This window comes from Chenopodium quinoa, unplaced genomic scaffold, assembly GCF_001683475.1.
Source record: "Chenopodium quinoa cultivar QQ74 unplaced genomic scaffold, ASM168347v1, whole genome shotgun sequence".
Classification (NCBI taxonomy): Eukaryota; Viridiplantae; Streptophyta; class Magnoliopsida; order Caryophyllales; family Amaranthaceae; genus Chenopodium; species Chenopodium quinoa.
The window spans coordinates 132,835-148,770 of NW_018743669.1; the positions used below are offsets into that span (position 1 = coordinate 132,835).

General features: G+C 36.0%; 1 protein-coding gene and 1 pseudogene across 1 annotated transcript; one reads left to right on the forward strand and one right to left on the reverse strand.

The window, feature by feature from the left end:
- Positions 1-9: 9 nt before the first annotated feature.
- LOC110683341 (protein TOC75-3, chloroplastic-like) lies at positions 10-6,240 on the reverse strand. The gene is made up of 8 exons (XM_021859690.1): positions 5,375-6,240; positions 4,747-5,173; positions 3,812-4,033; positions 3,615-3,722; positions 3,067-3,258; positions 2,708-2,956; positions 844-1,098; positions 10-554 (listed from the first exon to the last, which is right to left on the reverse strand). The coding sequence occupies exons 1-8, from the start codon at positions 6,115-6,117 to the stop codon at positions 315-317; spliced, it is 2,436 nt and encodes an 811-aa protein (XP_021715382.1). The 5' UTR covers positions 6,118-6,240; the 3' UTR covers positions 10-314.
- A 4,680-nt stretch (positions 6,241-10,920) lies between these two features.
- On the forward strand, positions 10,921-14,645 carry LOC110683343 (annotated as a pseudogene).
- The last annotated feature ends 1,291 nt before the right edge of the window (positions 14,646-15,936 follow it).

Genomic DNA, 15,936 nt, shown 5'->3' on the forward strand with positions numbered 1-15,936 from the left:
CATACTAAATGTTCATCAGGACAAGTGTCTTGTTCATTTCATATATGCCATAATAATAGAAATTATCCTTTTGACATCAACGCAGAAAAAATACCCTTTCAATTGAAATATTGAATACTGAACAGTAAAAAACATCAGTTCTTATTTCTGATTTACTTACTACCCACAAGAAATCAACAAACAATCTTTCCTAGAAATCCGCCATTTACCTTCAAAAAACTAATTTGGCCTCTCCATTCTACACAAATCTATCAAAAGCTAAATTAACCTCAAGTTTTATTAAGGCACAATTGGAAACAAAAACTATACTGAGCTCAAAATCTTTCCCCGAACCGGAAGAATATTGCTCCAGTACCAGAATTGTGATCAACAGCATACTCAGCTCGCACAAGACCTAGCTTGACACCAGCTCCATAAGATGAGCCTTGACCCATTCTTCTATAAACTTCAGTAGGATTGCCCTTGAGGTCTTTGGAAGTTCCAAGATCATTTCCGTGTTCTGCAAAGATATACGCATGTGTGTTTTTGATAGGTATCCGCAATTCAGCAGCAAGCTGTGGACAAAAAAAAAAAAAAAAAAAAAAAAAAAAAGAAAATGTTAGCCAACACTAGTATTTCAAGTTATGCATCTCTATCTTAGCACAATAAAACACAACTATCACTTCTCATATGATAGAAGGCCATACATTATATCAAGTTGATATGCGTCTTTCTCATAAATTTCAATAAAGATTCATCTATGTTAATCATGTCATCAATATTTGCCTATTGATACTGTGCTGAGTGCTGCCGAAAATAAAACTGTGAAGAACTGAAGATGACTATAGCTGATTAGAAACTTACCTCAAGAATGCTTCTAGCTGCACCAAGTTCTCCCATGTTGTAACCCCTCACAGAATAGGGTCCTCCAAGGGTAAAAGCATCATAGCTAGGAAGGTCTCCCACACAGCCACCATAATGACCATGAAGGACAAGTACAGGCGGTGGTGGTTTCCCAGCACCTTCTTCTACGTTCTTCAACTGAAGAAACCTAGTTAATGTTAGTTGATGGCGGTTGAAGAGTGGGTTTTTACTGCCTATGCCCAAGCCTTGGTCCACCTGCAATCAAAAGACAATCAAATCAAGTTTAAGTTTTTCTTTGCATATGAAGATTCATACAAGTCTGAAAAATGCACCAATGAAAGTTAAAACAGCATAAGCAATCACGCTGGTTAATAGATGCCCGGCCAATTTTGACTTATTGCCATGAAATCTTGTCACATCTCACAGCACACCACCATACTAGAGCATTGACCTCCCACCCTCTTCCTCCCTTCAAACATTGACTGATTTAAACAACACTTAGTCCAAGAAGCTTTTAAGGAGATTCAAACAAATGCAACTTTACCCCCTGTAGGTTGCTCCCTATGCAAAAGTTTGGCAATTGCTAAAAAGAATTATTTCCGTCAGGAATTAGTTTTTGATTACCATGTAAGTTTATCACTTTTTGCTTTCTCACCCATTAAGTGAGGAAAAAAAGAAGACATTATTGCTTTGACTGTAATTCTTTTTATTAACATATAAATATAAATGTTAATACATAGCATATAAGATGTTAGATTTATCTCAATTTATATTCAGCACATCAGCTTTGTATTTTTTATAGAAGATGATTAGAGATATTAATGGTAGAGTGTGCCAATCAAACTGTTGTATTTAGCCTAGAATGGAGGTAGTACGATAAATTGATACTACATAACAAATTTATCTTAATACCCTAATGGGAGAACACAGAAAGTACTAATTAATTTGTAAAGCTATATCATCAATGACATAAGAGGATTGTACCTCCTTTTCCATTTCGGCTAATGTTTGTTCAAGCTCCTTTTTGGATGTCTCCAAAAAGTTATATATTACCACAATTAGTAACTACTGAGTACCATTTGACATCCTCAACTTAAACCAACTTATTATTGATTGAGAAATTCCAACATATATCTGGTAAATACAGCTAACAAACTACCATATTCATTAAAATATTACTACAGGGTCAGACCTCAGAAAACTCAAACTTCAAACTGGAGTATTCATTACTGCACTAGGCAAGTTTGACATGGGACATTAAACAGAGAGCATATGCTCAACCTCAAGGGTTCATTCACAACCATACATAATTTTCAAATTCACCCCCCCCCCCCGCCCCAAACAAACAAAACAAATCCCCCACCCCTTCATGGCACTGAGCACTTTAGTAGTTTCCAGAATATCATGTTGCTAAACTGATATTGCATTGGAATTTCGTTTTCCAGTACAAGAGGCAATGTTCCTAGGGAGAGAATATGAGATTACAAGAGTGGCAATCATTGTAACCAATCTATACAAACTAGATTTTTTTTTTTTTTTAATTTAGAAAAACTTCAATTGGAATGTGATTTAAGCTACTTAAATTGGAATGTCGCATAGATAATAGGTGAAACCCACAATGTGCAAAAGAGGAAATTATGCTATACCACTTCTGAACAAGGAAAATTCCCGTCTGTTTCTAAGGTGTTCATAGCAATAGTATAGTGTTTCATCTGTCAGTCAATCTTTATGACTATAGAGACTTAAAGGAATCGTAAATTGGGGTACTATGTCTAATACATTCCTGTAACAGCTATATTAATAATAGTGCATTGACAAAGTACAGTGGGAGAAACTGATCAAAAAGGAAGGATAAAAAAGTTACCTGAAACACATTTCTATCACCAACTATAGCTCCATTTACAAACTTTGTGTTATCTCGTGTAATATTTGCTTGTAAGAATGCCACTCGGTCAATACCAGTATCACTTAAAGTTGTTGGGGGTCCATCAGCACTAATTCCACCATTGGGCAACACCCTTTGACCTGCAATGGCAATATGGCTGCTTTCATCTCGTGTTGTTATCTCTTCAACCACAAGCCCATAAGTAAGCTTGCTCTGCCGGGTAAGATTCTGCAAAAGTGACAATAAAAAAGTATAAGTCATAACTAATATGACTATATGAGTGAAAGAAAAAATACAGAGCTAGGCAAGCAAAGTCAAATTCAGAATCAAGTACCAACCTCAGTAATATTAGCTTTCACACCAGACCTATCAACCCAGATAGGAGGAACTTCATCCAGTCCTGGGCCTCCGGTAAACACAGGACTCAGCTTTCTACTATTGAAGCAGCTTGTTCGGAAAGTGCGGTTTTTAGGACTATATACACCATCGATATATGGATGCACATATTCGAACTTGAAAGCAAGATCATCCTGAAAATGTGCTTAGTTAGAACCAGAAGAATAACATCCCCAGGAGGTGAAACACAAAAGAGTGGACTGAACATCTTCATTCCTGAGAATAATACTGATCTTTGAAATAGAATTAGCTATAAATACAGATAATCACTGAACACAGACTAACTAATATGAGCATTAACTAACTGACCAAGGGGATATGAAGGCTAAGGACCATGATGGGAAACATATTAATGGAACAGTCGTGCTTAGAGGGACAAGAGATGAACCACTTTTCAGGTTGCAACTAGTATCACTTGGTGCATTAATTTTTGGTAAGTATAATAAAGAAAACGAATTTTTTTATGACCTGTAATTATAAGTATTATTACCTGCGGGTTGAAGAAGTTACTGGTGGTCACTGAGCCAAGGAATGATCTATTGAGACCTTTGATGTTTCGGTGTTCAAAGGAGACAGTGCCGCCTGGCTGGATAGAAGCCTGGGAGGTTTCAGCAAAGGAAAAATATAAAAAATCAGAACCTTATACAAAATTGATAAGTTTTGGTAGGAAAAGATAATGAAACCTACCAGTGTTGGATGCCCTTGACGTCCAGGAACAATACTCCACTCAGTACTCACTTCAGCGGACTTCTGGTCAAGTTCTTTAAGCTTAATCTCAACAATTATTCCTCCTTCAGATTTTTCGTCAGGACGTGGATTCACTTCAATGTTAGAAAATAAACCCAGAGAGTTTATGTTTCTCAAAGCTTGCTTTCCTGCTTCTATGTTAAAGACATGACCTACTCTAAGCTGCAAGATTGGACACCACAACAAACTAATTAATGCTTAGTATAACACAGAAATACTTTAGATTACAGCATAATCAGCAACTAAGGCCATTTTATCTTGTCATTTCTGATTATATTAGCAGATAACTTAAAAGTAAAAACTAAGCAGCAGGCACCACAATTATCATTAAGTATAGCCATGCATCAAATAGAAAATCTATAACTTCCACAAACTGTGTGCTTAACCTCATATTGATCCTAAATTTTCCGGTACACTTCTATATGTGAAAGTTAACGGTCTAAAAATCCTGCACATACTGCAGAATATGAATATTTTCGTTTCCTTTGTTTTTCAACAGCCATGTATAGTTCTAATAATATTGACAATTTATGAAGTGAATTCTAAGTGTTAACCACGCAAAATAATAGAATAGTTGCCAGTCTCAAATTACATCAAATTGACTTTATAAATGTTTCCAATGCTCATCCAAACTCGAATTTTGACATGTAACACAGCAGTACATGTATTACTGATTACATCTTCATCACCTTTCTTGTTCAGGTGATTAAGGGGTATTACACGTATCAAACTTCTTAGGTATCATTTTAGACCACTGATATGACAGCTTAAGGTACCGCTATAAGATGCTTGTAAATATCAACAAATCTCAAATAATAAATGTTCAAAAGGATTAATAGCTATGGATTTGCAACAAAATATTAAAATGATATTACCTGCTTAGGCAATTCCCTCCAAACAACGGGAAATTGAGTATTCCCTTCAACTACATTTCCAAGTTTATCCTGGAACTGAATTAGCAACTGCGTAATATCCCCTTCAACCACCTCACAAACAACTTCCTTTGTATTCAAATTCCCAAAATTCACCACTTGAGCACAAGCATACCCCTCATCATGGTACCATTTCTGAACCGTATCTCTAATCTTCTGCAGTGACCTTGCAGTCACCTTCCCCTGATCACTCAACATCTTCATCACATCCCGGTAAATTGGGGTGGGCAACAAGCATGGCCGAGCCCGGTCAATCCTCCTCCTATAATCCTTCTCCTGGCTTATAAAGAAATCAAGCTTCTCCTTATCCGTCATATCAGGATCCATCTCCACCGGCTTTGTTTGGGGCATCAACCCCACATTAATGCACCTAAATACCAATAATCACATACATTAAAATCAAGCCAATACCCATATCAATTTCTCTACTCTACTTCCTAAACAAACCAAAATTGAATCAAAACATCCAATTAAAACAATCACATAGTAGTACATTCCAATTATACTGAACAAAAACATGAAAAAAATAAAATCTTAACAGAATTAAGCAAAGAAAAAACCAAAATAAAACCTGAATTTCTCAGCAGATTGCCAGGTACTTTCAAGAAAAGATATAGTAACCTTAATAGAACCATCAGGATTAGTTTTCCCCTCCAAATCAACCCTCTCAAACATTCCACAAGTAGCTAGGGTTTCAAGCTCTTTCTGAAGCTGGGCCTTTGTATAAACACCATTAGGTCTAAGAGAAACCATCTCAAAGAAAGAATCCTCAGTACCAACAGTAGACCGACGTCGTTGATCGAAGAAGAGAATATCAGAAACCTTGTACTTCTTAAACCCACTTAGCTTATTAAGCTGAACAACAATGTTAGCAGGAAGACCATGAGAATCCCAACCCTCGGTCTCCTCGTCTTTGGCGAAAGCAGGGGGAGAGAAGAATTTTGACCACCAAAACCCATCTCCGCCTCCACCTCCCCCACCTCCGCCATTGAAAAAATTGTTACCTCCGCCACTGCCGCCGCCGAGAGCGAAGAGGAGGATGCCGGTGGGAATGGAGATGATGAGGGTTTTGGAGATAATGGGGTGAGAGAGGAGGGATTGAAGGGGGGTAGAATTGGAAGAAGAAGAAGGGTTGTTGTTGGTGGTGTTGTTGGAGGTGGGGTTGTTGTGGGAGGAGAGAGAAGATTTGATGGGGTTGGATTTGGGGAAGGAAGAAGGGAGGTGGGTTTTGGGGCGGCGAGAGGAGGCGGAGTTTGCGGCGGAGGAAGGGTGGGGGGAGATGCGGATGGCGCCGGGGAGAGTGATGGACGCCATTGCGGAATGGGGATAAGGAGAGGCGAGAGAAGGAAGAAGGAGAAATGAGAGAGAAGAAGTGAGGATTTTGTTTTATAAGAAAAAGGGTTTAAGGGGAAGAGGAAACTTGTGTTGGGTTCGGTGTGACGCAGCCTGCAGGTGGATCTCTGGATTCACTTATGTACTTTCTTCGCTCCTTAGTGATATATGTGTACTTTTTCTGTTCTTTAAAGATTGTTTAGGTCATGGGTTTTAATTGGGAATAAGATTACTCTATTTGGCCTATTGTGTGTTTTGAGTCTAAATCTTTTAAACTCATTAATGAATCAAAATTAGTCTATTACGAGCTTACGGAAATGATTAAGGGCCTGTTTCGATTGAGAGAAGGAAATTAAGAACTGAACTGAACTAAAACCCTGAGCGAACCTCAACCCTCACGGTTTTTTTGGTCCGGTATTTGCAAGTCAGACACTTAGAGAGTGAAAGGGGAAGAGTAAGGGATCCCCACCCTCAAAGTGTCTCTAGTGGGGATTGAACCCCCCAACCTCAAGGTTGGAAGGTGACAATCTTACTACTAGACCAAGCTTAGCTTGGCAACTCATTAAATATTGGAGAGAAGATTAATTCTCAATAGAAGGGACGATAAAATTAGAGACTTAAATTTGATAAATAAAAGCCAAGATGTTGTTCCTTCTAGCTTGATGATACATTTTTGTCAAGCATATACTTACTTCTTATGATGTGTATGATTGTATGTGTGTTTTCTAGTTAAATAATGTTTGGTGTTTAATGCTTCTAAATATTTGCATTTTATACGAAACAGTTTGCAAGTTTAATTTGTCATTGATATTTAGTTTGATTTCTAATAATATAATTTGGTCACAATTATTTTGTTTAATTTTGATGATTACAATTTGAAAGGAAGTGTGTTTAATTATTGGTGATTTCTATTATGTTCAATATTATGACTTTATTAACAACTAGCCTTTTGTAGCTCATTTTATTTTTCTTAAAATGTGTTGCTTATTTGTGTTGTATGTGTCGGTGATTTTTTGTAATAAATTGCTTAATTTTCTTACTTGTAATTTGCAAGTTAGGAATACATAAAGATTTTAACATTAAATAATTTGTTATTTTAACTTTTACATTAAAAGGGGTATAGAGAGGAGTACAATTTTTTTTATAGTGAAAATAGAACACTCCATTTTCTTACTCAAATTTGCAAGTTCGGAATGCATAAAGACTTTAGCATTCAATAACATTTTACTTTATCTTTTACTTTGAAAGGGAGTATAAAGAGGAAATATTAATGGATGTGTTATGTGGCATATAGGTGAATTATGATGACATGTGTCATATAGATGATTGTGGTTTGTCTTTTTAAATACTAAGTATAGATATAGATGTTAAAGCATTGTTTTGTATTCGACCTATAATATCCATTTATGATTTAATTGTTAAGCTTCAATTTCTACTTTATGTGATTATATATTTATTCCAATAAAAGAGTTTCTTGCAAAATATGAGGGGAAAAAATGATAAAGAAAGAAAACACTCCATTTTTCACAATGATTGAGGCTGATGTTTAGGAAGATGTTAAGGAAGTTAGTTATAAAAACTAATCAACTTATCACTTGAACATTGATAGTTTGCCAAGTGGCTAACTAGAAGAGAGTGCTTCCTCAACCATATGTTTGTAACTGTCTTGCTGAGCTAAGACATCTTTAACCAAATATTACACCATTTTTCTTACATTATCAACTTTAATTGTAGTCTTTGAATTGATTAACCAGTTTATTCAATTCTCAAATTATGGCTGAAATGGATGTCAAGACTATTGAACAACTACTTCATCATCGTATGTTACATCAACTGTTATATCCTTAATTGCTCTTTTAGTTTTATACTTTTATTTTGTTTTATTATGTTGTTATTGTTAGTTATGTAACATAAATATTTTGAATAATTATGTGTGCACGCAGCTGATCAGAATCCAACATCCGATGGGAATACATTGTCGACGGTAGGAAGGGCTCATGACCAAGAAGACGACCACTTACACCGTGGAAAGAAATTATCTGTTCTTGGCAAAGTAAAAGAGAAGGCTAAGAAATGGCGACAAACTCTAATTAGAAAGAAATCAGGACATGATGATGATGGTAATCGTACACCTTCATGGGGTGTTGCCTTGGAAGATTATGTAGATGAAGATGAACATGATCACAATATTGGATCTCTAGGTACTGTAACTCAAACCTTGATTTGGACTAATTAATTCTGCTCAATATTTATACGGCGAAAAGGAAGCAAGGCCAAACTGTTATTGTATTTTAGTCCATCTTTAGTCTCTAGGATCAAATTGGATGTCTCAATGTCTTGACATCAAACTGTTATTTTTTAAAAAACTTGAATATAAATTTAAATTGCTTAGTTGAAGGATATGTAAATTTTAAAGATACAATTAGATTATGTTTCAATGATTCTTTTAATAAGCTATTTTTTCCTTTAGCTTATGAATCCAATTGCGAACCCAAGAGTTCTAAAGAAGTTACCAAACATGAAAGAGCAAATCCATTGGCATCCGAGAAGCAAATTTACAACAACAATGCCAAAAGACAAATTGATAATGAGGTGAAACAAAAGCTTCCTACTTTAAGATTCAGGACTGTTAGACCTACTTTGGGTAAAAGTTATTCAGATAATGCAGTAGGAAATCCTTCTATATCAGACGATTCAATCAATGAAGCTCCTCGAGCCCAAAGCTTGGGCAATCATTTACGAGAAAAACACCCTAGTCCAAGTAAATTCACACTCGATACACTAATTGCTCAAAGGAAATCTAATAAGCAAAAAGAGAAATTACCTCATCATGAAGAATTATTGACAGAAGAAGCTGTTGTTGACGAATCTTCTGAAACTCAAAATGTGATTGAAGAAAGCACTTGTGAGGGGAAAAGAACTAAAACTGAAGGCGATGATGATAAAATCAATGCCACAAGAGAGCAAGAGCAGGAATCTCCAATCACAAAGAAGACCGAGTCTTATGCTAATGCTACAGAAGCAATCCACGACATCAACAACACCAGTTCTTCGAATACCCAACAATTGCCAATGGGAAGTCCTCAAAGCATTAGAGAAGAGCAAAAATGGGACAAAGGTGTTTCATTAAAAGAGTACTTTAAAAATAAATTAGAGCCTGGTGAAGATGAAAAGGTGCTATCTCAAGTGATTACAGAGGTAATTAGTCCTAGGAGGAGTCCTACTGAAAAGGGTGTTGTAGAGAAAGTAAAAACAGCTGTGTCTATGTTACTTCAGAGTGAAGAGCCATCTTCCCCTTCATCAATGAAGACTTCGCGATCATCCTCTTTGATCCCGGTGTCCATCAATGCTCATGAAGGTATCCTTTATCCTACACAAGATTTTCCTTTGCTTCAATTTTTATATTTCCACCAATTTAATTTTTCAATACATGTAACAAGTTGAGTTTTATTACTTACGATGATATCATATATGGCTGGTACATGCTTTTAGTCTATTACTCTGCAGTTGAGGAAGAAGGCCAAGAAGGTGGTATGCAAGCAAACTAAAAGTGCAAAATTACAAGTTGAGGTTCATGCCTGCCTGGACGTGTTCATCATCACAGGCCAATATTGGATCATAGTTAACATACATGTTCCATGGGCCTTTTTTTTTTTTAGCTAGCAACCCAATCATCTTGTATTCTTGTGGAGTTGTGGCCTGTGGCTGTTATACAGACATGAGAGTGAGAGGTCCCATTTCACAATTATACTAAATTAATGGAACCTTTTTTTTTAAAAAAAAAATAATATTTTTTTTAAAGGTTTAAGGACTATTCCTTTTATATTTGATCAATAGTTTTGAGATTTATAGATTGATAATTTCAATTAGAGGTGATTAATAGACGGGCCGTGCCGAAGCCAAAAAATAAGCCCACTTCTCGGGCTGGGATTTTTGTGCTCAAACCCGCCCAAAATGGTCGAATCGTGCGGGTTTTTTGGGCCATTTTCAGTCTGGGCCTAAAAAATTAACTAAATATGCATAAAATGCATTTCCATACCTGTCCTAAAAAAAATTCCAACCTGATTCTGGGCCGAAAAACCTGCCCAAAATCGGGCCAGGCCGGACTAACTTTGATCACCTCTAATTTGAATTTATATTGCATTGGCAATAATAATTATTAAAGTAATGTCGGTTAAAGTTTAGTCACAAATTGTCTTCATGTATGTATATTTTTACTGCATTTACCTCCTTTTGTTGCACTAATTAATGGTGATACTTGTATTTTTTTCACAATGCAACACTTTAATTTGGTAATATGCGGGTCAAATGATGCACTTGTAACTTGTAAGCATTGTTAAACATGAAACTCCAATTGCAATAACATTCAAGAATGAAAAAAGTACTACCTTTGTGTAAAGGTACTATTGTAAATTTGCAATTGAAAGGTTTGGAAATTACGATCATCATGAATTTGACAATCACAAATTCTTATACGTGGCTGGCCACATCGTGTGACCAACTATCATTGAGATTACTTCGTTAGTGTTATAAGGGTTATTCGATCAGCGTTAAGTGATTATTGGATCAGTGTTACACGGTGTAGCTAGTCGCACACAAGACTCGATAAATCAAAACATAGGACATATAATTAGCCCTTGTTCTTTTGAGCTTCTGGGCAGAGCAAATTGAAGCAGAGCAGGGCAGAGCAGAGCAGATTGAAGCAGCTATTTTGAAGTACTATTTTTAAGCAGAGCAGAGCAGAACATAGCAGATTTCAGCAAAACAGAGCAGAGCAGAACAGATTTCAGCAGAGCAAACAAATAATTTTTTGAAAATAGAAGGCAATAGCTAGCATACTTGCACACGACTTCCACGAGTATCATTCATCCCAAAAAAAGCATTTTAACTTCAACGTTAGCCGCATCCTTTTGTTACTTTCACGAAAATTAGCCGATTGAATACCAAGCAAAACCCTAATTGACCAACAAAAAAAATAAAAATCAAGAAATGTCAGACAATTCAACTCGCAAATCCTTAATCTCTGTCCAATTTACTTCAGTAATCTACTGATTATCGCGGTATTCATCGTATCACAGTTGAATTATTGTTCAAATAATTCATAATTATTTGTACAGTTATTGAATTACAACAAAAATTACTGTAATACGGTGAATGGATGATTTGTTTCGATATTTCAGATATTTCTATAAATGGATTGTGGAAGCTCTTTTTTTCTTCTCCGAGGAAATTTCAGACTTGTTGCAGCGTTTAATTTTGACCATTACAAAGTCAGGTAATTGCGATATGCACCATTTTCTTTATTCTACAGTAGTAGTATAAATTGCTACTATGTGTTTTTAGTGTGTTATGTAATATAGTTGTGGTCTTTGTGGAAAAAGTTTATGAAATACAGTAGTATAAATTGTTTTTGGTGTGATTCACATGATTTTTTGCACATCTTATTACGACTAATATCTCCAAAACGATACTACTTTGACCAATCGAGCTGGTTTGAAATGTACATTTGCAATTTTACCTCTAAGATAATATAACGAGGATTGTTTTTAATCGACCAAAGTTATGCTAATTTTTTTTTTTGTAAAATTCATGACCACATATAATGTGCCATTATTATGAGGCCCATAAATGCTCTTGTACCACCTATTAGGAGACTAAGAGGGATTCAAATGCAATGCACATTCTTAGAACAATACTCCCTCCGTGTTTTTTTTTAAGTGTTACGGTTTGACCGGTACATAGTTTTAAGCAATTTAATTGACTTAAATATCATAAGAGGTAAGTGGGATAGTTGGAGTATAAAAAAATTGTAAAAGATAGATAATGAGGTTAATAGTTTATTGAAAAGTAATGAACGTAAGAAGAAAGACATGATATTTTAATGTAGCTTTTTGCCAAAATAAAAGTGTAACCCTTATTAAAATACGGCAATTTGGTAAGTGTAACACTTATTGAAACATGGAGGGAGTAATGTTTATTTATTTATTTATTTAGTCATCCGTTCACTAACGAGGCCACATGCTTTTGACAAAATTAAGAACGAGCTCTTCATTTCACATACGTGATTATGGTCCATATATACCTATTGTAGAAATTAGAAGTTGCATAGCTTTGTAAATGTTTTATCTTATTTTTTTCACCTAAAAACAATGCAAGTAAATTCGAAGTATTAGATACTCGAGTATAATATCAAATTGGGAAGTCTGATCTACACAGTTGGGTGGTCTGATCATGAGTTTACTTGACTATAAAATCAAATTTTCTTTGTACTTTTGATGTGATGACCAATGAAACTCATTGCCCTCTTATGTTTCATGGCTGAAACTTGCTCACACCTTCACCTAATATTAGTACTTAATTTTTTTGTTCGACTTACCTCTGCTCAAGATGAAAAACAGTTCATGTACAATGGCTTCCGAGGAGCCAAACTTCATCTTGATGGGCTAGCAAACATCCACCTTAATGGTCTTCTACAGATGACCAACACTACAAAGCAGAGTAGTGCTCATGTTTTCTATCCAAAACCCTTCAAGTTCAACAAAAGTCGTTCATTTTCCACAACTTTTGCATTTGCCATCGATGCTGATCTGCCTGGTCATGGTGGCCATGGACTTGCCTTTGTTATCTCCTCATCCATGAACTTTGAGTATGCTATTCCTCAAGAATATATAGGGCTTTTCAATGCTTCTAATAATGACAATATTTCTAATCATATATTTGCTGTAGAACTAGACATTGTTCAAAATCCCATGTTTGAAGATATCGATGGCAACCATGTTGGCATTGATGTTAATGGCCTAAAGTCTATTGATTCTGCTTCAGCGGCGTACTATTCTGATGAAGAATTGAAGAGCGTGAGCCTTCGTGGAACACCTATGAAGATTTGGATAGATTATGATGGAGAGAAGATGCTTCTGAATGTGACGTTAGCTCCACTTAAACATCCAAAACCCAAAAAAAATCTCTTATCTACCCATGTTAATCTTTCTTCAGTACTCCTTGATTCTATGTATGTTGGTTTCTCCTCAGCTACCGGTCTTACTGGAACTGAGCATTACATATCAGGTTGAGTTGGAGTCAAATTGGTCAAGCCCAGGATCTTGACTTTCTCAAGCTTCCTCCATTTCCCAAAATTAGAAGCCACAGAAACAAGCCAAAATTCCTTGTAATAGTAATGATTGTTGTTTTATTACTGTTGTTGGGGTTAATTGCTGGAGTTGCTCTTGCAGTATGGAGGAAGAAGTATGAAGAGCTGAAGGAACCATGGGAACAGGAATGTACTTCTCATAGATTTTCATTCAAAGATCTATATGCAGCTACTAAGGGTTTCAGAGACTCTGAGCTTATTGGTTCTGGAGGTTTTGGAAAAGTTTATAAAGGTGTGATTCCATCTACCCACACCCAAATTGCAGTGAAAAAGGTTTCACATGATTCAAGGCAGGGTATGAGAGAATTTGTATCAGAAATTGTAACCATGAGACGTCTAAGACATCGAAACTTGGTCCAGCTCCTAGGTTATTGCCGAAGAAATGGAGAGCTTTTTCTGGTGTATGAATACATGCCCAACGGAAGCCTTGACAAATTTCTCTTCAAGAGTAAGAGCTCCAACCTTTCTTGGTCTTGGAGATTCAACATTGTAAAGGGGGTGGCAACTGCCCTTCTATATCTTCACGAGGAGTGGGAACAAGTCGTTCTTCATCGTGATGTGAAGTCAAGTAATGTTCTTTTGGATGCTAACATGAATGCACGGCTTGGTGATTTCGGGCTAGCTAGGTTATATGATCATGAGAGCAATCCTCGTAGTACTCGCGTAGTTGGAACATTTGGATATATTGCACCAGAGCTCAGTATAACAGGAAAATCCACTACTGCCACTGATGTGTTTGCTTTTGGAATATTCTTACTTGAAGTAGCCTGTGGAAGGCGGCCAAACATCGTGCAGGAGTTTTCTACTGAGGAATTTGTTTTGGTTGATTGGGTATACGACTGCTGGAAGAAGGGAGCAATTCTTGAGACAAGTGATCCCAATTTGAAAGGAGATTACCAAGGCGAAGAAATGGAGCTTGTCTTGAAATTAGGCCTGCTGTGTTCCCATCCCAAGCCTGGAAGCAGGCCTAGCATGAGACAAGCGGTCCACTTCCTTAATGGGGATTCAATTCTGCCTGAAATTCCTTCAGATTATGACCATCAAAGCAATTATTTCTTTGGTGGTACTTGGAGAAGATCTATGTCCGTTTTGTCATCTTCATCATCTAGTATATCTCAGGCCACTGTATCTAGTGATAGTTCTGTTGTGCATGTTGGCCGATGAGTCTCTGTATTTTAAATTATTGATACTTGATAGTAGGGTTTGCATTTTGTGTCTTGCAGAAAGCCTTATAGATATGCAGAAGGATGTATTCAGACTTTGAATCTGAAGTAAATAGTATTACTGTTCTCTTTGGTGTTTGCTTCTATTTGATATGAAATTGTACTTCTGAAATTGAGTGAAATGTTTATAGTTATTTGCATACACAACTCTAGATATTAGATGCTTTTGAGATCTTTGTGATCATTCTTTGAGTTTTGTAAATTTTATGTGCTTTATAGATAATATTATCATTTTTTTGACCACTTTAATGATTGGAATTCAGAATTATTGATAGTTTTTGTTTCCTGTGAGACAAATTCTGCTGCTGGTTCTTTAAAATTAAGGAATTGGAGATGCTCACATATCTGTACTCATATTATTCAAATCTGTAGTATACCAATGCTAACTCTATTAACTTAAGTGAAACTTATCTGATTTAACTTCTAGAAACTTTGATGTCTAATGAAGAGTTCAAATGACAAGTGATTTCAATCAGTATGAAGGCGATGTTTAAAATTGAGACTTGAGTATTGACGTATGATAAAATTCAATGTTTATAATTTAGCCTATATCATTGCTGACATTTCCCTGCATGAATGTCTCTGCCCTTAACAAAGCAATTCTGACTATACTTTGCTTGATTTTCTTGATTCCCTGTCTTTCAGGTAATCTAATACGACAAGTGCGTGCTGCGATTAAAGTGGAGCTTCGTTCGTTAGATACAGTAAGTTTTCATCTTTTGTTTTGACTGAATCGTGCGTTTTTGACATTCAAACGATTTTTATTGGATAACTTGAAAGAAAATTAGAAGAAAAATTGATCAGAGTTTGTGACAGTTAAGTAAAACATTGAGGTGCAAACATGTCTGAAACTCTAATCATATATGTTTCATAGAGTATAAAGTAGGCCAAATCAGGTAGGATTGGGTCTCTTTAGTTTTGGATTGGGCTACGAATTGAACTCATATTTGGATACATGGACCATGACCCACTTGCTAGATTTTACTCCTAGGCCGGTTGAGCTCAGGGCCTCAGGCTAATCTGGCATGCTTTGCTTTTTATATGTGATGGGAGCCCAACTACCTAACCATCTTGAAGAAATGTGGATGATCAACTAACTTCCTTAGCTAAAGTATTGAGATTTGAGATACGACTTAATATTTGGGATCAAATCTTATCTACGTTGTTTGTCTTAATGACTATTAAATCTCATATTTTAGTTGAAAGGATTGGACTTAATACTACTCATAAATTATACTCAAATTTATTTAGGGACATGTGGCAAGGGTGGCAGGCGGCAACTATATGCTCTAGGCTGTGTAGCACAAAAATTACCCCCAAAACCAGCATTTTGTTTACTTCATCTTAAATTGAGCCGCCCATGAAGTACCATTTAACAACAAAAAAATCAAGAATTTTCAGACAGGTTAATGTGCAACTTTAGCAGCATTG